This window comes from Pygocentrus nattereri, chromosome 12 (assembly GCF_015220715.1).
Source record: "Pygocentrus nattereri isolate fPygNat1 chromosome 12, fPygNat1.pri, whole genome shotgun sequence".
NCBI classification, from domain to species: domain Eukaryota; kingdom Metazoa; phylum Chordata; class Actinopteri; order Characiformes; family Serrasalmidae; genus Pygocentrus; species Pygocentrus nattereri.
The window spans coordinates 8,147,136-8,171,652 of NC_051222.1; the positions used below are offsets into that span (position 1 = coordinate 8,147,136).

The 24,517-nt window shown below is 40.3% G+C and overlaps 1 protein-coding gene across 2 annotated transcripts in view; it reads left to right on the top strand.

The window, feature by feature from the left end:
• The window catches only part of en1b (engrailed homeobox 1b), a 4,511-nt gene extending 2,039 nt beyond the window's left edge, over nt 1-2,472 (top strand). The window contains exon 2 of one of the 2 annotated variants that reach the window (XM_017714025.2): nt 1,919-2,472. In XM_017714025.2, coding sequence (XP_017569514.1) covers nt 1,919-2,250 — 332 coding nt within the window. In that variant the 3' untranslated portion in view covers nt 2,251-2,472. The remainder of the gene's footprint in view (nt 1-1,918) is intronic. The other variant, XM_017714027.2, reaches the window with a different exon arrangement.
• Nucleotides 2,473-24,517: the final 22,045 nt, after the last annotated feature.

The following is a 24,517-nucleotide window of genomic DNA, read 5'->3' on the forward strand; positions in this document are numbered from 1 at the left end:
AAAGGCTGCGCAGAGAACAGAGAAAGTGTGGATGACGTGTTGACGCCGAAGGCCTCGTTTGGTTTTGACACGACCCTGCTGAGATTTACAGCTCGCACGTGCAGCTCCTGAAAAATAAAAGCGTGCATATATAATATAATATAATGTAATATTAGTGTAATATAATTATAATATAGTGTAATATAATTATAATATTAGTGTAATATAATATTAGTGTAATATAATATAATAATAGTGTAATATGATTATAATATAGTGTAATATAATTATAATATAATATAATATAATATTAGTGTAATATAATGTAAGGCCAGAGTTGCATTGGGGATGAGTTTATTTATTTATTTATGTATTTATTTATGTATTTATCCTCTGCAGAGCGTGTAAGTTAAGCAGCGCACACCCGGCTGTTATCACGCGATCTCACAAGGCGCAGAGCATAAAGAAAAGCCTGTTCACGCTGAACGTGGCGAGCAGAGTCTCGGCGGTTCGGGACTGGGAGGAAAGGCCGGGGATCGAGGCCTAGCCTGGCCGGCCGTTTCTCGGCGGTCAGAGGATGCGACTCTCTCGGATGAGCCCGTCTGGCCACCAGATCTAAAACCGCAGCGCGTCATCAGGAGCCCGCGGATTAGAGCTCAGCGCGCTCTTCAGGGCCAGTCTATAGGCTCGTCTTTATTCAGCACACCGTTCAGGAGACGTGGTGACGCACGCCTCGGTGTTTTTGTTTTTGAGAAGGAACCCCAGGGGGATGTTACAGAATATCACTGGAAGAGCTTACACTCAGTAATGAAGGCGAAGGGTCTGATCAGCTGGCGATGGCGAGGGGACCCGAGCTGTAAAACTAGGCTGGAGGGTGGCGTCTGAATGAACTTCCAGTAATCAGTGAACGCGTGTGTTTAACTTTACAGGGGATCTCGGAGTTTCATCCTAACCTGGTTTAGTTGCGCTTTTAGGGTTAAAAGCTGCATCACTTTTTACACTGAGGGACCAATCAAGAGTGCACGAAAACACGGTCAGCATATTTGTAGCCAGTGAATCTACAATCTAGTCTACAAGGAGGATGTCCTAAAAATAAAGGAAAGCAAAAGTAAGGAGAAATAAATATTAAGGAGGACAGAAAAAGGGATGAGGTCAGCTGTGGAGCTGGAGGGTACGTCCAGCATCTCCCAGCATGGGAAGCGAAGTTTGCTAGATGCTGTTCTTTGTTTGAGTTTGAAAATAAAAGCTTCTTTCCTAAAAAGTGAATTTCCTAAAAAGCCAATTTCCTAAAAAAGCCGAAAAACGAGACATATTTAAGACGATGGCTCTTCAGAGATGATTAAATAAACATAGTGGTTCTATACAGAAACACGAAAAGGTTCTATGCAGAACTCATTGCGAATCACTAAAATGACCAAAGAACCTTTGAAGGAACATGTCTTCAAAAAAAAAAAAAATGGGAAAAAAGGTTCTTCAAAGGTTCATTGCTAAAGGCTTCAGTGGTTCTTTGGCATAGCGAAATGGTTCTTAAGACTTGGTTCTAGCTTAGAACCTTTTTGAAGAAACCTATTTTGCTACTACGATAGAACCATTTCCAGTTTCTAATGCAAAGAACCATTTAAGCCATTCGAACTGTTTCTATGTAAAACATGGATAGGCTATATAGGTTCTGAACAGACTAGAGAACCCTTGTCTTGTTTTGAAAAGCGCGTGTGAAGGGAATTCAACCCAAGGAGGGAATTTGAGAACTGAGGACCACGTGGAGTCACACGTTTACTCGACTAGGAGTTGAACGCGTTATAGCATTTCAAGAAATCCATCTGAAGCACATGGAGCTGTAACCAATTACCAGCCGCGTGTGTCATTCCCATCCTCATCCCTTTTCCCCTGGCTTTTCCAGCGTTGACTCCATGATATTCACGTCTGCGTGTCATTGTTGTCTCCACACCAGGCCCGAGGACGCGCAGACTGAAGAAGAAGAAGACCGAAAAGGAGGACAAGCGGCCGCGGACGGCCTTCACGGCCGAGCAGCTGCAGAGACTCAAGGCCGAGTTCCAGGCCAACCGCTACATCACGGAGCAGCGGAGGCAGTCGCTCGCCCAAGAACTCAACCTCAACGAGTCCCAGATCAAAATCTGGTTCCAGAACAAACGGGCCAAAATCAAAAAGGCCAGCGGCTTCAAGAACGGCCTGGCCCTGCAGCTCATGGCCCAGGGACTTTACAACCATTCCACCACCACGGTGCAAGACGAGAAGGAGGACAGCGAGTGACCCTCTCGTTCTCTTGTAAGCGAAGGCTATAGACGCTGACCCCCGGCGTGTCCTCCACGTCCTCCGTGCGGCAGACGCGTGGGGAAGAGGGGAAGAGGCGAGCTCTCCAAGAGACCTTATTTAAGCAGATCTATCCTAGGCTACGATACAGGGCCAAGCATCTAAATACGAACACTATGGAGATTTATATATAGCTAAAAAAAAAACAAAAAAAAAAACAACTGTAAGATGTATATATTTAAATTCAGGTAAGGGGGGGGAGGGGGGGTTACCTGTGCGTCTCCTTACTTGCTGGACGTTTTTACCGTTCACCACAAACCCCAACCCCCCCCCCCTCACCCACCCCACTCCACCCCCCCACCCCCTCTCCCTGATGTCGTCGCTCAGTAGTTTTTTGTGTCTATGAAAACTTCTAAAAGTCCCCCTATCTATCTCACCGACCGACCCACACACGCGTGACCGAACAACCGACGCTTCAAGCCAAAGATTTTAATATGTTTAGAGATTATGTTGTCTGAAATAATAAAAAGAAAAGGTAGAACGTGCCATTGTTTATTTTTATTTTTTGTTCGTTCGTTTGTTTGTTTTCTACCACTGGATGCCAGCAGTGTAAAAACAATTGTAACGTGGCATTTATTATTATTATTATTATTATTATTATTATTTCAAATTCATCATCTGGGTCCTAGTTGAGTCTTCATCCGGTCTAAGTTATTTTACCACTTTCAATATCTCGCATTAAACTGAAATGCTTTGTGATATTATAATAAGACGGCACATGGCTCCACTGCAAAACGATTCTTTTATTTATTTATTTATTTATTTATCTATCTATCTATTTATTTATGTATGTATGTATTTGAATTACTTTAACACCAAGTGCAGCTATGACACAGACTCGCAACGTCCACGCCATACAATCCACTGGGCTGCGGTCACTCGCCTCGCTGTACCTCTTGGACGCGTTTCCTCGCGTTATTTCTTTATTTTGAATGTGGCTCTTTTTTTTCCCGCGCCCTTTCCAGGCATTTGGTAAGCCTGTCAGCGAGCTGTTAGTGCGCGCGCACACACACACACACACACACACACACACACACACACACACACACACACACACACACACACACACACATAAATGAATGGTACGATTTGCCTACTACAGAAACGTATTGTATAATCAATAACAATTAGCTGTTATATTATATGATAATATATTATACTATATTATATGATATTATATTATATTATACTATATAATATGATATTAAACGCCACTGCCCCCCCACCCCCAGTAACTCAGTAACTCGGCTGATAGCATCGACCATCCACATACGAGCCTATAATAAGTCTGAAGCATTGACGCTTTTATCCCTCACGCTGTGGACGGTCCTGATGGCGAGGCTGCCTTTGGAACCGCGAAAGGGGGCTTTTAGCTGAAGCAGTGGAATCTAGTGGTCCAGCCAGGCCGTATTATACTGCAACTAGCAGTAGATCTCAGTAGTGATCTCGAGCCCCGAGTGCCCACGACGATGACTGGTGCATCGCTCTCACTGCAGCACTCCTGCAGGTTAAAGGGTCAGCGTAGGCAGTCAAAACAAAGTCTGGCAACAGAGGGAAAAAGCCTCGTCCATGTGAGGGACGCAAGGCTTTGGAGAGGCCCAGCCAGACGCTGGACAAGATCGCAGTCCAGTTGAAATATTAAGGCCTAGTCGGATCCCTGCTGAGAGGCCGCGATGTAGTTGAACTTTTCTCGACACCTTTTGGATTTTGATAGCACAAGACAAACAGGTTGTGATAGCGAGACAACAGCCTTTGTTTTAAGATCTCAACGCAAATAAGTCATGACCACAAGATAACCGTTAAACCCTTGCTAGCTCCCGGACTGAGTGCTGGGGATCATCTGCGGTTTTCTTTATTTTTACACGGGAATTTAAACGGGCTGATATGGTACCAGTTGGCTTAGGCACTCTCTGTAGATCCATGCGTCTGAAGACTGATAAATCGTTGGAAGCCTATATATATATATATATATATATATATATATATATATATATATATATATATATATATATATATATATATATATATATTTCTTTCTTTCTTTATTTATTTATCAGGCTGTTTACATAACTTTAAACATGAAACACACCTGGAGGTCAGATGGAAAAACATCCCATGATGCTAACATAAAAATCAAGACCTTCTTCATACCATAAAGTCCTCCAGAGGAGTTCCAACACCCATTCCAAGGCTGGAGGAATGAACATCAGCGATTCTATGGAGATGTCTGAAGTGTATTCAAACGCCTGGCGTTGCTCTCTTCAGTTCCTGGAGGCCCGTTTTACACCATGAGTCAAGAACTCGTTCCTGTACTCTGGCCTCCACTTGAGACTAGTGCGTCTAAACTCAATCTAGACTCAAGTGACATTTTTAAAATAGTTATTTTTATATATCTTAACTCAGCCCACTCAGCTACACTAACGTTATTCACGCTCTTCGTTTAATTCGTTTTTTTTTTGTTTTATTTTTTTTTAACACGCAATGAATTCGCTCCTAGGACTCTCGCCAGTTTGCTGCTGCTCGTACATAAATAACCCTGTTGACTGGCCACCCGGACAAATGCCCAACGCTGGTAAAAAAAACGGTCATACTTCGTTTTTTTTTGCTTTTTTACACGCTTTATCGTTTTTTTTTCTACTGCGTATTTTTGCGCTACTGGCACGTATAAAAGTACTAATAAAACTCTTGCATAATTAATTCTCCTGGCTCCAAAACAATTTAGATCAGAATTAATAATCGTTCATTTTAATTTGTTTTTTTTTTCTGGAACGAAATCAACGCTAAGCATCAGCGCGGAAGTTTGATCGTGCACATATTTCTCTAATAGGCTCTTAAACTACCACGTATAGATCTAATAATGACGCTAATGAACTGAGTGAGGCCCGAGACGGCGCAGGCACCAGGCTGGTGGGAGTTGCGAATGTGATCAATACGCATTTGGGGGGAGCCAATCTTCGCAATCCTCGCAAAAATGGCAATTTGCGAACGAATTAGCCCCTTCATTTCTTTCACCGTGACGTGAGCCGGATACTGCGGATAGTCTCTGGCGTGAGCTCAGTGTTTCAGGAGGCTCCGCTCTTCAGACTTTTAGTCTTTTCTTTATTTTTTTTATCATATTTTTAAAATAACCATAGACCCCCATTAAGCGTGAGATTTCTCCAACACCTGTTGGCATAAATAATTAGCCGGCACGTACTATTTATTAGGACAGCGAGGGACGAGGCCGTTCGCGCTGGTCCTGCTTTAAATGCAGTTAATCCCGTGTTTACTTCATTCATGTCGCGCATTCGTTTTAACAGAAGGGATCTTTTAATAAAAGATTAAAGTCGTATGTGACGTGGTTATTTGTTTGTTTGTTTGTTTGTTTGTTTGGGCAGCGTCTGGCGCGGTGTCAGAAAGACCTGCGACGTTTGCGGTAGCGCTATTAAGGCAAATAAGAAACCCTGCTAATATTGCGGCAAGCCAGTTTCTTATAACTTTCGCAACGGCGCGAGGTTTTGAAGCTGTGCAAGAAATTCAATTACAATAAAAACACGTTAAGATTTTAAAGAGTAGGGAAATTTATAAAGACTTAGATTAGTTAGATTCTAGCCTCATACACAATAAAAAAAAAAATAACCATACTTCACTAAATATTTATCATTTTGATTATTGATTATTGATTATTATTTTATACACATCAAATCTCTCTCTCTCTCTCTCTCTCTCTCTCTCTCTCTCTCTCTCTCTCTCTCTCTCTATATATATATATATATATATATATATATATATATATATATATAGCTTTTCTACTCTAGACTGCGCTCGTTTAAGGCTAATACCTAAGCGTAGCCTCAAATAAACACATCACGGGGAGTACCGCACGTTCTGTGGTTCTCCTCCCAAATGGGAATGCCATTAAATAATCCGTTAGGCCTATAGGTTAAATCTGCGTGGAAGAGAGGAGCACAATGCGTTTCGCTATGGATAAATTAAGCTTTTCCCGGCTCGGAATAAAGTCCATACATTGGACTCAACAAGCACTTGCATGTGGCCCTTTTAACGCAGGCGTCCCAAAAGCCGCTGGGTGTTTTTTTTTTAAATACAAATTTCCACCGCGCAAAACTTTTCCAGCAGGTGCTTCCTCTGGTAATGCAAAAGCGCGAGAAAGCTCAGTGCGCGCTCCCTGCGTTTCGCCCTGGAGCTAAACTACAATATTCCTTTAATATATATGCAAATGCAAGTAATAAAAGAAGACCGTATGGAAATGATGACGGCGTGCTAGGGGTGGCTTGCGCGTTTAAGAATGGGAATTTGTACTGTAGGCTTGGGATACAGGTGAAAAAGACAGGGCTCTGCTCATAAAGAGGATGTGTTGGAGGGTAGGCGCACGGGGGGGGGGGGGGGTGGAGGCTGGGGGGCTCATTTCCTATGTGGTGCACTTCAGAGGATGCGGTGAAAAGAGGCTGGGGTCTTGAACCGGGGAAGAAGTCACCTCATCTCCGGGACAAATTTCACAGCTTCGCTTGGTTGTTGTCCTCGTCCTCCGTCTGTGCGCGCTCGCCCTGACCAGAGGTGTCCGCGCCCCGGCGATCAAAGGGCAACGAAAGAGACCAGTGACCCCGAATGGGGATACAAATGCGAATACAGAGCCTAAGTGATTGCTAATCCTATTTAAAGACGCCACTGGTGGGGTGAAGGGGGCTAGCCTCGTCACAACACAGCCAAGACTTTTAAGGCAGGCCACGCTAGACAATGTTCTCGCATACAGCCATGCCCCTTAGATCTCTGCTCCAGAGCTTTGCTGACATTTAAGTGTTATAACCCACTTCTGTGGGGTGTGGGGTGTGGGGGGAGGGGGGGTGGGTGTGCAACATCACAACGAGTGATTGGAAAAGTCCTGTTACCCTTTGCTTTGAGCTCAAATGGCACGATGAACGGAAACATGTTACCTTAACCGGCAATAAGATCCGTTATAATCATTACATGACATACATGAGACACATTTAAAAGCACTCAGAATTATAAACTTCATAAGAACGTTGAATACCTTAATGCTGTTGCCAAGAGAAATGGTCCAAAATGACTTGGGGGGGGGGGGGGGGGGGGATCTTGTTCTATTAACTGGAATTCCAAGTTAAGAACATTCTTCCCTCTCCTATAAGTTACCATTTTGGGAATGCCTGCCATAAACCTGTGTAATGTTCCCAACTAGTTCAAATTACATGATTCAGACTTCATAAACCCAGATTTTGTACTCAATTACAATATCTGTTGATGCGAATCCTTGTTGTCGTGCACTATAGCTTACAGAGCACCATAAGCACCGGTCAGTATATCCTTCAGTATATCGGTCAATTTCTACTTTCTGTAATCAAATCTGTTTTGCGACCACAGGCACCTATGAAAATAGCCCGAACTGTTTGGCAAGTCACCTTGTTTTCTTTGATTTAAACACTTGTGGTAGATTGCAGTGACATCGCATGGGGGGAAAAAGGTCAATTGTAGGTCTACTACAACCTGTTATAGTGCATTACAACACAGTTTCCAATGTTCATGTATTATCACACTCTATGACGTCTGTATGGCACAATTCTATGAACACAGGATTCTGTGGAAACGTAACCAAATTCACCTTCCATCGCTCCAGACGCCACAGTTATGAATCTGCTATCATTTATTGTTTTGTTCATTCAGAGCTTCAGACGACGTTGTCCACAAATGAGGGAAATGAAAAGTGATTCTGATGTTTCTCCAAATGTGTTCTGGAGAGTGGTCTGAGGTAGTCATCCATTGAAAACAGAGAATGCTGGCAGGGTTCGTGTTCTGAACACAAGCTTGACATAGGCTAGGAATGGTGCCAGACGTCCAGAAGATCTCCCACACACCAACACTGAATCCATCATTAGCTGGAGATCTATCACTGAGGTAATCTGCTCCTTTCTTCCCTCATGAGAAGATGCTCCTTGAGGTCATGCCACAGGTTCTCCACTGCCCCAGACTAGAGCACCCCACCACACATGTGTACCGTCTCACACAACCTTCCCCAAGCCTAGCTTTTTTTTTTTTTTTTGTGCAGCCCGCTAACCGAGACTGCGTTGGCAGAAGCCTTCGGAAGAGCAAATCTTGAACAAGGACAGAGTTAGGGTGACGGTCCGAGTTTTACGGCCTGTCAATCTCATCGCTCTATCTGTGGGGGCAAGCCAACAAAGGGTGGCATTGACCAAGAGCCTCCCACCGAGTAGAAACGGGCATGGGGGGAGTACTGGGAGCAAAGTAAGTGCAAATGTGCAGCCGATAAGCAAATATTGCATGGTGGATACAGTCCTACCTTCCTTTCAGCTCTGCAAGACAAACCCTTCCCCACTGCTATCGGCCAGCTGTGCAGAGGCAGACACACTCACACACACAGGGCTGCAGTTAGGAGGGCCTTGCTGAAAGGAAAACAGAAAGGAAATAGTGCAGTTGGTTTTGCTGCCTCAGTTTTTCAATTCAATGCCAGGTTTTTGCTAGGAATGTGCTTTTTGTCAGTTGATATACTTCTGCAAACCTATTTTTGATTGATAGAAATTGGCTATGTTTGGGGGACCAAGAACTATCTAACTGGACTGAATTGGGACATCTTGCTTTTCAGCTTCAATAGTAAACCTTCAGAGCAAGTGCATCAACACTATTTCAGGAGAACCTGGATAAAAAAATAGAGACATAGGTTTTTCCTCCGTGAGATATTTTCTGCTATTACAGCATCAAAAATACATACATTATGCTCAAACAGATCATCCAAGGCTCCCGGCAAGGCTCTGTTGCCTACAGAGAGAAAGAGCCGTGGATGCTTTTGGCTGTGCCTCGCCTTTAATGACTGAGGATGCGACACGAAAATGGCAGCGTCTCTCGCCACAAGTATGTGACAGAAGGTTTAGCCCAAGACTCATTGCATGGTTTGAGGCTACCCCCTCTAGAGACTGTCTGAATGCCTTATTTTGTTCAAACAAACAATTTCTTAACTGTTCTCTGTCCACCCTGCTGAGAAAAAAACACTGAAGCCATTAAAGGTTTCTGTTGGTTCCTGGTGGTCCATTAGTCACAAATGTCAGAGTTTATTTTTAAGTCTAAGTTTGTTTATATGACACATTATCTAATGATACAACCACAGTTATTAGAATTCTGTGTTTTCTTGATGGGTTGATATCACAGTGTAAACGATTCTACTGGTTTAACAGGTGTCCTGAGACTGATTCCAGATGCAGTCGATGGTTTCCTAATAGGATCCAAAGGTGTTCTACAGGTAACTTGTGGTCTCTAATGGGCAGCCTAAAGTCAGTTCCCATTAGAAAGCAAAACCAGGTTTTAATCGAGACGGTTCAGATGATCTTTTTGAGTAGGGTGTATGAAGCAGAACAACAACATATAACCTACGGAGAGAAAGCACATCACATTTCCAAGAGTTAAAGTGAGGAGGTGACTTCTGAGAACACGATTGAGGCCTGGGATCCTTAGACATGAGATTTTTCCTCTGTAAGGAAAATCAGTGGTCAACAACCCTGCTCCTGGAGGTCTGAAGTCCGGGCCCAATCCTGATTGAACAACCATGATCCAGAACATTGTTTCCCCTGCTTGGTCAGATAAGGTGCATTCGATTTTGGCTTGAAGGTAGATCTGCAAGAGCAGGATTGGCGACCGGTGCTTTAGAGGATGGAAAAATAGCACCTATATCTCGTCAACATTTAGTAGCCAATCCTACTGTTTACCTTTCTGACACTGAGCGGTGCCCAATAACCTAGCAACACAGACTAAAAACTACTTCATTATTCTACACAGACAGAGTCCGTTCATTCCTCACCTCTTAGGATGAGCTTCATAAAAGGAAAGGGGGAGTTGACAAGAATTATAATTACAAACAGAAGGGGCCAGTATCGTGGGACAATGGTGGATGTTCACCCTGCTCGCAATGACATCTGCTGCGCAGATTTTTTATATATATATAATGAAGGTATACGCACTGAGAGAACAAAGACTAAGACACCTGGTATCATCATATGCTATGGGTGGTCAAGAGGCTCCTCTCCCTGCATGCCTCTCACATGTGGTATCACTTTTCCTGCTTCCAGCTCACGCAGACAAATAGGCTAGGCTAGTCAGTCAGGGCCCTTAGCATTAGCCGGCTTCTATGGACGCTTTCACCGCCAGCCACACAGTTCAAAAGCTGAATAAATCGTGGAAATCTCTTCCCCATTTTCCTCCCTCCTCCCTCCCTTCCACTCCCTCGGTCTCTCGTCGCTGGCTGTGCAGTCCCGAGGTGAGCAGAGGTGAGCCGGGAACGGTTCGTCATATTCAATTAGCACATGGCTGTCATGGTGCTCCAGGAGGAGCCGTGTGATGTCATTCTCCCGCGAGAGCCGTAATGTCGTTCTCCCACCAAAGACGACTGCCTTGCTTTTCCTCGTGCTAAGCAATAAGCATGGTTGTCGATTTGTCAAAATTTGGCATCTCAAACTTCTCACAACGCAAAGTTAGCCAGCCCCAGCAGCTACTACTGATTCTTCTTCTTTCTACGTCTTCTTCAATGTTTATGTCCACGTCTGGCAGCTATGTTGCCACCAAAGTCAAGCTGCCACTACATCGTGGCACGCTCTCGAGCCAGTGTTTGGGAAGAGGACCTGCTCCCTGTGGAGATGTGAAGGGTTCACTGTAAGCTATTAAAAACACAGGTGATTATATACTTATAAAAGCATGGCTTCACTTCATTTCTGCTAATAGATCCCCAAAATCTTACCCACTGGACTTTTAAGCCTTTGTGGCTCCATCAAGTGTCAGCAATAGTGTACTCTATATTTTCACAATAACAAAAGTCAACATAGCAAAAAAAATGTGTTTTATTAGTTCAGTATAATATAATAAGATCATTTGTTGTAATATTTTTTAAAAATTTGGTTGAAATTTGGTTTCCATGCGTATTAGTTATGGAACTGTGGTACCAATATTGGTATAAATGAATTGTCAAATGCAGAAAATGGCAAAACTGTAGCATAGCATGAGTGTAGAAACACACTTCTGCCAAACCTGAAACATTCGGCTGAGTGTTGAAGAAGGTCAGCAACCAAACCAACTTTTATAGCCCAATGTAGTTCCAGTTCCATTTGATACATACCTTGCTTTATCAAAACAGTGGACCGTGACACCATAGTATCTATCATTTAAGAATTTGGTAGCTTCTTCTCCTGCAGTAATAGTCAGTCAATGGGCTTTTATTGCTAATTTATCAAATACAACTTGATGGGCATGAATTGTTTGTGGCATGTTTTATCATCCCTGTGAGCTTGCAAAACGAAGAAATGAGCAAAATTGAAAACAGTGCTTTGAAAAAAAGTGAAAATATGTTTCAGCCTAACCTGACACACTGTGCAACTCAGTGACCCTATGAACGGCCACCAACCAAGCGCTCAACTTTTATAGCCCAGGTCATTTGCCATTTCATTTGGTGCACCATGCATTATCATGTTAACTTAAAAAAAATGGACTTGGCGTCACCATATCTTTAACTTAAGGTTTTTTGTTTTTCTCTCTCTCTCTCTCTCTCTCTGCGCTAGACCCTGTTTTCATGTAGCCTCCCGGATATTACGGATATTATTGTGCAAGCTGGAGCTCTGAATAATAATATACAGCATTCAAATGGCGTGAGTCCGTGTCAAAGCGTGCTTCTCGAGAATCGTATGAATAGATCCGCAGCACCGTGTGGGCTCTGATGTCTCGCGGCCTGCAGAGTCTTCTTCCTGTCTCTCAGAAAATCCCTCGGATAATAGGTCACGGCACCAGATTTACTGTTTCATGATTTACTGTCTCGCGTCAGCCCCCTGCAACCCTCTCCACCCCGCCTGCCCAGCGAAGTTAAATGACCCGAAAATAACATGAATATGTAGCAGCTAGCCTGATGGAGTGCTGGACTGGAGGGGTGGTCTCCGGCATTGGCTTTCAGCCGCGGAAATCCAAGCTTCAGTATGGCGCTAAGGGTCAAGAGGTGGCAGTCAGTATCGCAGTCAAAGGCGGTGCGCTAGGGCAGAAGCGGGAGACAGAGAGAGTGAGAGAGGGAGAGGGAGAGAGAGAGATAGAGGGAGAGAGAGAGAGCAGCGAAGAAACGTAGAAAGAGAAAAGAGAACAAGCATTAATGGAAAAAACAAACAAAAAAAATAGTATGATTATACAGGCTTATATATATATATATATATATATATATATATATATATATATATATATATATATATATATATATATATATAAGAATAATATATATATAGAATTCATATATATATATGAATCTTATTCATATATATATGAATAAGATTGCTAACATTAATCTGTCTATCTAATTAATTTAAAATTTAAATCTATTTAGCGACAGTTACAGCGACAATATTTGCATGTAATTATTTTAGAATGAAAGTTGCAGTTCACGCCACAATAATAATAAAAAAATAACAACGATAATAATAATAACAACAACAATAATGATAATAACAATAATAACAACAATAATAATAATAAAAATAACAACAACAACAATAATGATAATAATAACAATAATAATAATAATAATAATAATAAACACTGTGTATTATCAGAACATACGCGCAGATACTTTTAATATATTCCTTATAATTTAAAAAATAATAATGATAAAACGACATACATTTTAACGTAAAAAAATAATAACACTACATAATTTAAAAGTATTGCAACAGCTCCGTTATAACACACACACACAGATTTATTTTTTTAAAGTAAACACAAACACAAGTTTTTTTTCCCCGTCATCAAATGCTTGTAAAATCAGACACAGAGCTCGCGCACGAACACCGAAACAACCGCGCTCTCGCGCGTGGGCAAAGGCAGAGTGGCCATCTGTTTCTCTACTGTCATTTGTGCGTCTCCGAGATTTGCTGTTACGCGCTGCTCTACAGCACGCCTTACCAAAGCCCCTCAAACCCCAGCTCTCAGCGAAGCCCATCCCGCTGCATCCACCCTTCTGCAGTACGAGGACGCTGCACTGCGTTCTGGAGACCCCTTCCAAATACATTTCCCAGTCCCATTCCTGCTTTCCCAAAGGCCCAGTTCAGCATTACTGCTGCCCTGTCCTTAAAGGAGAAAAGTCTTCAGTAAGAAAAAAAAGACCAGGAAAAGCAGCGTTCACTCTCTGTATGTGTCACAGTGGATTTCTGTTTGGAAATAAGCGATTTTCCTGTTTGAGAATTCCCAATATTGATGTCATTAAGGTGTTGATGAAGCCACTTTCCTATTCCATTCAGAACCAGCATTTGAAAAACATTACTGCGTATGTGATGAAAACTGAATTAGCAGCAACAATAACAATAATAACAATAATAATAATAATAATAATAATAATAATACATGTATGAACTTTACACTAATTATATTTTCCCTTCTATATTAATTCAAAACAATTTTTGGCATTATGACTTCTTATGAAAACCAACATTTTCAAGAGACATTTCTAAAGAGAAGTCAATCTACTCGCATAACTAAAGGGAAAAATCAAAGAAAAATAAGATAAGAACCCCAAGAATGACTAAATAACACAGACAAAATGGGTCTGCAAGACCTGGTAGACCCCCAAAACCACCCCCCTCGGACAGTACTTAAAGCTCTTATCTTTGAGCGAGAAAAAGAAAAACGAGATCCGCTCCTGGTTCGAGAGGTCTTCGCCTGGTCCTTCAAACAGATGGGAGAACATTTGCAAATCGAACAAACAAGCTGCTGTTGTTCTCCGAACAACGGACTGACCACCTCAGAGTCCAGACCTCAACATCACTGAACTTCTAAGACTGACATTTGGAGATGTGGGGAAATGTCCCTGGAGTTTGAAAGTTGGTCTTCTGAAAAGAGTGGAATCTGCAATAAAGGCAAAGAGCGGAAAAGTGGACGTTATATTTAGTGGTAATTTTGTGTTAAATCTATGTTCTTTGCTGTTTCTCCAGACACGGAATAATGAATAAATTAGACCGCTTGGTCATTTTGACTCAAAATGACATATATGAGGGATGGACTTGGACTGGACTTGTGCCCAGAGCTGACTGGCTTTATTTTCGTTTGAGAACCCAACATGTTTGTGTTGCATCTGTTATCATTGTTGTGAGAAATGAGATGCACAGACTCATAGAGACCTTAAAACGTATCTACATGTGATAGGATCACTCCACCTTTCACATCTACATGAAAAAATTGACGATTATAACCACAGATTATAGCATTTGAGCCCAAAACTCGCCACTAACCTAAGTTTGTCAGACCGATGAGGGTCTGGTCAATGGGGCAATATCAAACGCGACACTGATTTCATTGTACAAAAGAACACATCCACCCAAACCGTTCCTCTTTGCTGTCCACGCTGCTGTCCAGGCACCATTCATACACAAGCAGGAGGCCAGCTCACAACTGTGAATGCTTTATGGAGCAGCGTTGGCGGCGGCAGCAGCATCAGAATGGCGCAAGAGCGTGAAGAAGCACTTTCACAGCCTGCAAGATGTGTGGTCTGAGGAATGCTATGCTAAGCCTCTCCCGCTATATGTGTATGTGTGTGTGTGTGTGTGTGTGTGTGTGTGGTGTTTCCAAGAGGACAGGCTGAGAAAACATACACACTCAGAGCGACAACTGGTGCTTGTGAGTAAATCATTTCATGGATGTGCAGGAAATTTGTGTTGGGATCAGAGCGGGATAGCCGGGCCGAGTGTCCATGCGGTGGGGTAATGCGCAGGAATGTGTCAGAAATCTACGCTGATCTGTTTCAGCAGAACAGGTGCAGGCAGAGAAACGCACCTGTGGTCCCACCACCCTGGAAGGCTGGAAGTTGATCTGCAATCCGTTCTGGTACCACCTAACCCAGATTATTGACGTTTGGTAGAGATGGGGCAAAACATGAATTGCAGCAGATAAAGAACAACAAGACGAAGAAATTCAAAGTCAATGCAATAGCAGCAGCTGCATTATGTTTACAGTAGTATCATAAACATAAAAAAAAACTTTAAAAAAAGTACTTGTTCTTGTGCTTTTAGACTCTTTAAAAAAGATGCCAACAGAAAGTTAGTGTGGTTAACACCTCCGCCTTCGACACTGTAGACTAGGGTTTAAGCCCCACCTGGGTAAACACCCTACACTATACCATTAAGAGTCCTTGGGCAAGACTCCTAACACCGCCTTGGCCTCCCTGTGTAAAATGATCAAATTGTACGTCGCTCTGGCTAAGAGCGTCAGCCAAATGCCATAAAAAATGTAAAGGGGTCTTCCACCTTAGAAGAACCATTCTAGGCACACGAGGAACCACATTTTTAACGTGTGAAGATATGAAGAATGTTCTCTTAATGCAACGGCTCTTTACTAATTTAAGGGTTTTACATTATGTGGAAACCTCAAAAACGTTTTCATGTCCACATCAGCAGCTTCTAGTAGATTCCATTGCGCATTCTTAAATTTAAAGTTCCTCAATGTTTCCTGGGCTGAGTAGAGAACTAAGGCTTTACGCCTCAAACATCTCATCTAAATATATGTGTTCAAAGAAACGTCTACTACAATGTTCTTTAGGGAATGAAGATGGTTTTTCTATAGCATCACACAGAGAACCCTTCTTGGGCCCTTAATTTTGAAAGTATAGGGAAAACCGTTGGTAGGTTTATCATGTGGAGGTTCTTTTAACCTAAAAAGGTTCCTTAAATGCGCACATCTCATTTCCAAAAGAAGTTCTTTGAAGAACCATCCAGTGACATTTTCTGTTTCTCGGTAGTATGGAAAAGTTTAGCCACCCATTTAGCACAGTTGCCATAAAATAGCAATCTCTGCTGGTCTTGCAGGTCCATCATCTTAACTGTGCATTTTTATCTTCTACTGATTGAAGACACTTCCATGGGAAAGGGCAAAATTGGCAAAACAAACAGAAAGTTTATCGTTGCTCCCTAGCAGCTCAATATAGAATCTTAATTCATACGCAGAGAGACAGCAGTGTGTTAATTAATCGGACAACATAATTACAGGAAAATATATTTTATTTGATTTGTTAATTAAAAATATTAAAAGAATGAGGTAAATTAGTAGTAGAATGGCCACTAGAGGGCCTGCATAAAGAGGCTACAGTAGTTTGGTAGGTAGTTGAATTATCTTTGCAGAGTCATTAAAGCAATTTTCCAGTGATATCAACGTCATTCCTCTATAACTTTTACATTCTACTAGAACTAGGTTGACCATTGTTTTTATTTTTTATTTATTATTTATTAGACCAAGCTGTTTGTGAGAACTTTGCCCACTAATCATAACAATTTTTCTCCCCAACCCTGGTCCTGTAGATCTGCCACATCTGCTTCAGCTAGTAAACTTCTTCAGTAGTCCCACCAGGCTGGATCAGATGCAGATGGCTGGTGGTGACCAGTGGTGTAAGGATGACCACACCTAATGAGGTCTAGCTTGAGATCTTGCATTAGTTCAAAACCTTATTAAACGTCATATATATATAAGATTTTGTCAGTTAAACCTTCTGTTGCTTCGACATTTCGCCTTGTCGTGCAGAGGAGGTGCACCGCTGTCGAAAAGTTCCACAAGTATGTTCTCTGTGTATCTGACACATTGACAGGATATCCACGGTCTCAAACCCAGCCCATGTCAAGCACTTCAAAAGCATTGACAGTTTTTCTCAGCTCCCTTTAAAGTTCACAATGTTTCCATGCAGCTTTGCCAAGTGAAACCCATAAAACAACAGTCCCTTGGTCTTTGGGAAAAATAAATAAATAAAAATAGTATGAAGGAATTTGCTTTTGTAGCTGATGGCAGAGCCGTCCTCAACTGAACACATTGTGTGACAGATGACTATGTTTACTTGAAGGTGCCAGTTGGCCAAGTTAAGTCACCAATAATATGAGCTCAGTTATTCCACCCAACTTTAGACATTAACATAGTCATTTGACAACTTTAAAGCATAATTCCATCACGCAGTGCAATTTAAATTGTGCTGGCTACTTTGACACATTCACAAAACAGTTTTTCCGTAATGTTTTCAGTAAAAGCAGTATATCACATGAGAATAGATACAAATAAAGACAAACACAGTTCAATTGAAGTTTACAGTGACAGAACAAAACACCCTTTTTAATGTAAGGATGGACTGACTTTGGCTAGACTTTGAATGGTAACTGTAAATACTGATCTTTCTTCAAGGCAGCTTTGGAAAGCTGACAGATGTCGGATCACTCTGTGTTGTTTATTTGCTTACTTGCATTTATTTTAATGTTTGACTTTTTGAACAAAAACTTAACTTACTACTCAGATAAGTGGTGTTAATTGACATTTTCTCAGATGTTTACACAGTAAAAACTTACTGCACTGTAAAAATGGTTTGTTCCTGTGGTTGCAAGCAATGTTTTTTTCTAATTATTTCTAAACATGACATTTTTGTGGAATTTTTAATATATATATATGTGAAATTTTATATATATATATATATATATATATGGTCATATGCAGTTTTTTTCTACAAAAGTTATGCCATTTTATTCCCTATGTTTCTTTCCCATCATGCTAAATACAGCAAATTAATAAAAATGTGCACTAAAAATTCCACAAAAATGTCGTTTTACGTTTGTTCCCTGTAAAGGAAAACATTTAACAAAGATCTTAGCCAATAAGCTTTTTGAACAACAATGTCTCCAAAGTAGCAGGCTGAGTACCATTTCATGTAATAGCTTCCTATGTGGGAGCTTTTAGAGGTGAACGTCTGGTTCCTTTCACCACCACTGTGAACGATTTTGACTGGGTGAGCTTCTGAATGGCGCATTTCACAGCAATCCCCACTTATCTGTTTAATTATCTGGAAACTTTTGAAAAATGGATGGAATTCTTGTGGCCTGTGCAGAAGTCAAGGCACATTAGACTTTTGATATATATATATATATATATATATATATATATATATATAAAATAGTATAAAATATCAAAGCTTGTTCTCTGTAGAGGACGCATGAACTTATTTCCACTTAGAAAATCAACAAAGCATCTCATTTGGTATACAAACATTTATATAGAACTGTATCCGGCATAAACTACATACAGTAACTGAACAGTAGGAAAAATAGCTACTACACATCAAAAATTCTTGCATGGAATTTTTCAATATTAGGGGTAGGATTCCTGACCTCCACAGTATTCTGAATTGAGACTCTCCATTGTAAGGAAAACGTAGTCCAGAACTAGGCATATGTACTTTCAGGTTCATGAAGGAAAGGTGGTGTAAACTCTGGTATCACCGCCAAATAAGTGAAATGCATGATCAGTGCTCTGATAAACTAGGGAAAAAAAACTTCATTTCCATCCAGCAGTCGTAGATTATTGCGGAGAAGTGCCGACACGCACAGCTGCTGCCCAAATCGGACTCATGAACTATCTCAGACACGTCACACACTCATTTTACACTGGCTTACAAATGTAAATGCTGGGCGGTCAGGAAGAATTAAAGAGGACAGGGTAATTTTTCAAAAATTTGGTGCTGTTTTCTTTTCTTTTTTCCTTCTTGAGTGTGGAAACCTTATGAAGCAGGTCTGTTTGCCGGCTTCTGCTCGTGCCCTCTTCAGACAGGACCTCTGAGCAGCGTGACATTATTTAAGTTTGTGTGTGTCTGACGTACAGCGTGATAACTATAAAGCTCTCCACCCCCCCACCACCCTCCCCTCTTAGCCTCCTTCTTATCTACCACCTGCAGCTAAATAAACACAACAGTACCCGTCATCCTTGAGTACCTGCAACCAAACTAATGGGCATAAAACCCAAAACTAAGTGCTTAACTTCAGACCAACTACATCTGTTGTCAATTACACCCAGTTTTGCATACACCAGCAGCAAATTTAGCTGAAATGTACAATTTCAGCCGATGAAATGTACAATGACACTATTATATATATAATATCACTGTTGGTTGCTCCACAGCGGAGTTGCCAACGACCTAGCAGTCCCTCAAACAACACAATGAAATTTCACCTTGTCCAAAAATCCTGTCAATTATTGACTGCCATCAAACTTTTCGTCTATAAGCATCTACACCACTGTACAAAAGTTGGGAATCACGTGTCATTCCAATAATAGCTGTCATTTTGTTTAATAATAGCTTATACAGTGGTTGAAATAGATGGTTCTTCAAGGGTTCTTTAGTAAACAGAGTGGTTCTCTATGGAACTGAGAGTTCTATGTAGAACCACTTCATGCTTTAATGGTTGGTGAAATGTTCTTCAGTTTGATCAAGAATGTGTTGTAACCGGTTCTACAGAGAACCAATTTGAAAAGTTGGCGCCAAAATGGTTCTTCTATTGTTACGAGCTTAACATTGTAACAGAATAGAAGAACTTCATCGGTGCTATATAGAACCATATACAACAAATTGATTTCACCATACACAAATATGATTACACCATATAGAACTCATGGCTCTAAAGAGAACCATTCCCTGACCACCTGACCATTCCTAAAGGACCCTTGAAGGACCATCTTTTTTACGAGTGAATAGTTCAAGATTGGGGTCAATGGAGACATCAAGAAGCTCATAAGTTAATATTACTCTCATCTATATATATAATAATAGACTGAAGTGATGTAATTAAGGACATCTGAGATTCAATCACCACTTTTAAGTACAAGGCATTCTAGATGGTAATGTTAATACAACTTTATTCTCAGTGCCATACAGCTTTCTTAATCATTGTGGAATCTACCTTTCTTCTGAAATGGTAAAGTAGTCATAGATATAGCATTGTCTTGTCAACAAATTGGTTTTATATAAATAAAACAGTGATTCCAAACATCTGAATGGTGATGTACATTCTGGAGGGTGTATCATAACAAAAGATTTTTGTTTGTATGTTTACAGTTCTATAAAATGTGGCAAAGAACCTCTTTATGTTGATGTTCTTCAAGCTTTAAAAAAGTTTTTTCATAGTTGCACATCTTGTTTACAAAAAGTTCTTCCAAGAACCATCCACTAAAAGGTCCTCAGGGGTCAACATTTTGCTCCATTCCTATGTTTTCTTGAGTTGGGTAGGAACAAAAGTGTGAACTGCCTTGGGGTTCCTGAGGACTGGTTTGAGAACCAATGCCTGGGGGAATCACATGACTTTACGTTTAAACAGTTCAGACACCGAATTCAACCGAATTCATATAGCTTTACTTTTAATCATAAAGACATATTTAATCATATCTAAAGACTTCAATGCTTGAAAAGTCCCCTGACCAAAAAACGTGAAGGTTTATAGTTTATCTCTTTTTCAAAAATGTATTTTGACATTATTGTGTTCTTTTTTGAATGGCCACAAAAAAGAAGCTTCAGCATATGTGAAACCTCTGCAGTCCTGGTGGAAAAACATTCCAGGTGGCTCCTCATGAAGCTGCTTGAGAGAATGCCAAGAGTGCATAAAGTTGACATCAAGGCAAAACTGGCTATGATTCTATACAAATCTATGATATTAAAACTATAAATATATCTATAAATATGTTCTCTGTGTAATCCATGTGTGTTATTTCATGGCTGGATGTCTTCACCTTCATCGTAAAAGTAACTGCTGTAAACTTAAAGTATTTCTTTTACAGTAAAGTGCTGTTATGTTATTTTACAGGATCATACTGTAAAAGACTGGGCATTTAGAGCAGTGCATTGACATCAGGAGCACACCAGACAATGCAATTTAAAGTAAGTCCTTTACTTAAATATACTTTAAAATACTGTAAAAGATTTACCATATATATATATATATATATATATATATATATATAGTACTTTACTGTTAATCCTGCTGCCAGTAAATTACTGTACATTTTATGGTATTACTGTAAATTTTATGGTACATTTTTAAAGTGTGCAAAAGAACAAAATGACATTTAATTGATTAAATTTCCACTTAAAATGGCCATTATGTTTAAGTAATAAATTTTTTAGCATGGGGAAAAAATCTGAAAATAATGCAGAATCCTCAACAAGTAAATATAATAGTAAAAATTGAAAGTAATGTCTTTGTTCTTTATCTTTATTTCAGCTTCCATTTTTTTTAAGGAGACCTATTTTCAGTTTTTCGAAGATATCCCGGACATTTTTCCACATCTCCAAAGTTCAGTCTTAGACATTGGTTGTATTTTCTGATTCCCACGATTCAGGAAAACTCACATTGAGCGGTGTTGAGGTCTGGACTCTGGGGTGGTCAGTCCGTTGTTCAGCCTCTTTGTTTGATGTGTCCATCTCCTTTTGTCAGTGAGGTTCTTCTTGAACAGCTACACATCCTTTCAGACCCACAGTGCTGAGTGGTCTTCTCACAGGGTAAGGATGGACAGAAACACCCGTGGATCTGATGGGAACAGGTTTGGTTGTCTTCCAAGTCTTACAAGTGGTTGTTAGGATTCAGGAGTTAGGAGATTTCCTTCCTTTTAATACATTTCTGAGCTCCAGTTTTAGAAATAATCATAAAAATCTGCTACGAAATAACACTGGGAATGATTCAGGTAACACATGCCAAAGCATGGTGACCATACTGGCAGATTGGTCCAACTTAAACTTGACCACATATCTTCTTCTTCACATTCAATATAAGCATGCACTGGTTCTATATAGAACTCACGGTTCCGAAGAAAATCATCCCTTTGACTAAAGAAGCCTTGAAAAACTGATCTTTTATAAGAGTGTACAGAAGAATAATTTGGCCATGCAAAGAACCATGAATACATTCAGATGGTTCTTTGAGTGTTCCTGGTTCTATACAGAGCCATTGCCTTTACTGAAGAACTCTTGGGGAGCAGTCTTTTTGGGAACGTATGCAGTCGATATGCGGCTTCTTACAGCTTACAGAAAAAGCCAGCTCTACAAAATAAAGAACAACAGCGGAGAACCCGAATCTGGGAGACGAAAACGGCAACACATTGTGGAGAGAGCCCTGTGTTCTTTCCGCAGTTCTGCCTGACGCTCTGCTGAACGTGACATGTCTGGCCTTCACATGTCAGTGATTATCTACAGCTGATGGAGCTGTGTCAGCTTTACACCCTCATAACCACGCACACACTACACATGCAGACACAGGCCTCAAAATAATAACGCAATTTAGACACCTCGTATGAAACAGAGCAGCCCTGCCGTCAAACTGATGTCTGCTTAAAAGCTTTCTGTCAAATCGGAAACCTGTAAGTATATTACATCTGGGAATCTCTGGAACATTATGGGAAAAGCTGGGATGGGAGGTTTGCTTGCCATTCCAAAGTGCAATGAACTTTTAGCATGCTAAAAACGCAGACGCTGCACAACAAGCCCATTTCAGTTTTTGATGAATACGCTTGCAATATGAAACATGAAGTTAATGAAATATGTAAGCTAGCAGCCAATAACAGTAAACAATAAGTGAAGTAGTGGAGAACCCCTCAGGGCTTCATGTCACTTTTAATTACATTATATTGAGCACCACTATGCATGAAATATTAACGAACATCATTAAACTGGCATAACAGCTGCACTTCGGTTTAATATCACCGTCTTTTTGCTGCTGGATTCAAATGTTATGATCGAATTTGAGCTATTTGTGCTGAATCCAAAACCAAATACAATATGAAGGCTGTTATATAACTAATATATACCAGTCTTAATTTGGCCAGGATTTCACAATAGTAAACACTGAATGTACACAGTCAACTACTGTAAAATCAAGTCTTAAAATATTTTAAGTAATTATGCAGCAAATTACTGTCAAGATGATGTTGAGCATGTTAGCAACTGAGATTTTTGGGTCATGTTGGTGCAAATGCTGTAAAACTTATTTGAGATATGGAAATGGATGTTGGAACAAAACCTCACACCTCCCGTATCATAATTTTACAGGAGAAGGAAAAACATACTTTACTTTTACTGTAATTCAACAGAACCAGATTTTTTGTACAATTTATTTTGGCCTTTTTTTTGTCCAATCATCTTGAAATTCTCAACCAGTATAAAGGGCAACAGGCATGGTCAAATTATACCAAGAAAAATGGCAAAAATGGAGATACAAGGTTTTATTACAACAGCAGTGATATACAGTGCAAAACATGGTGAAAAAATATGTTCCTTGATTCATGTTAGTTTGTCTTTAAGTTGTAGACATGTTTTCAATGTAGACATGTTTTTCAAATGTAAATACAGTTCTAGCTACTAAGTCCTAATAATTTGAAAATCATTATGTAAAACAGGAACTTACTAAATTCATTAGTTACAGCTGATTATTGTAAGTGTTAAGCAGGCTATTTTACTGTTATATACTATTAATATAGATCAGTAAATTATTGTAAAAGTAATGCAACTAGTGGTCAGTAATATGTCGCAGTTTTACCATTTTTTTAGTTTAGCAAACAGCTTTTCTTTAGCAAAGAATTTGTAGCAATGATGTCAATTAAAGGAACATTTCATTTATCTGTGTTAACATTTATTATCTGTGTTAATATCTTTGTCTCGCATTCCAGTCCTCATGAGAACAGAGCATAATTAGCTAAATACTAATATCTATCAGCAAATTCCAGTTGATTTTCTAAGTGAAAATTACATTTTCCTGCAAATTTCAGTGTTCAGATTCTGTTAGTTGATTTTAAAATATTGCCAAAAAAAAAATTGTCCTGAATGATTACTTTTTTTTTGTCTTGTTTTTGTGGTGCAATTTCATGAACAATACAACAGTACATTCTAAATTCCTATTAATAATGAATAGTACAGCCACTATCTTCTGTGGATTTCTCCAGCTTTTGCTTTTCTTTCCGAAAACTTAACAGTTCTATATGGATCGATTAATGAAGCGGATTCCCTAGTCCTCTGGTAATGAGCTGATCATATTGAGGTGGGCTTATTTATGAGCTCTGCACGCTCTAGTGGCCTTGGCTGACTGGCTGTTTTTCCATTAGTGTACACATTAAGCAACAGGTCGATCCTCCACTCATTAACCATTACCTTCAAGTCATTAAGTCCTATGGCGAATCCCTGTAGTCCCACAGTGATCCGCTCTAAGCCAGTAAACATAGAATTCATCTTGAATCTAGATGGTGGGATGGACTAAAGTCTTAATTTGTTGTAGATTGACCCTGATGTGTCTATAATAAGGAGGTGATTAAACACCAATTAGAGGTTCAGGAGCTTCTAGATTCTTAGGCTTCTAGTCAACATAAGAGATCTACCTGCCAGAACTTAGTAATTAGTAAT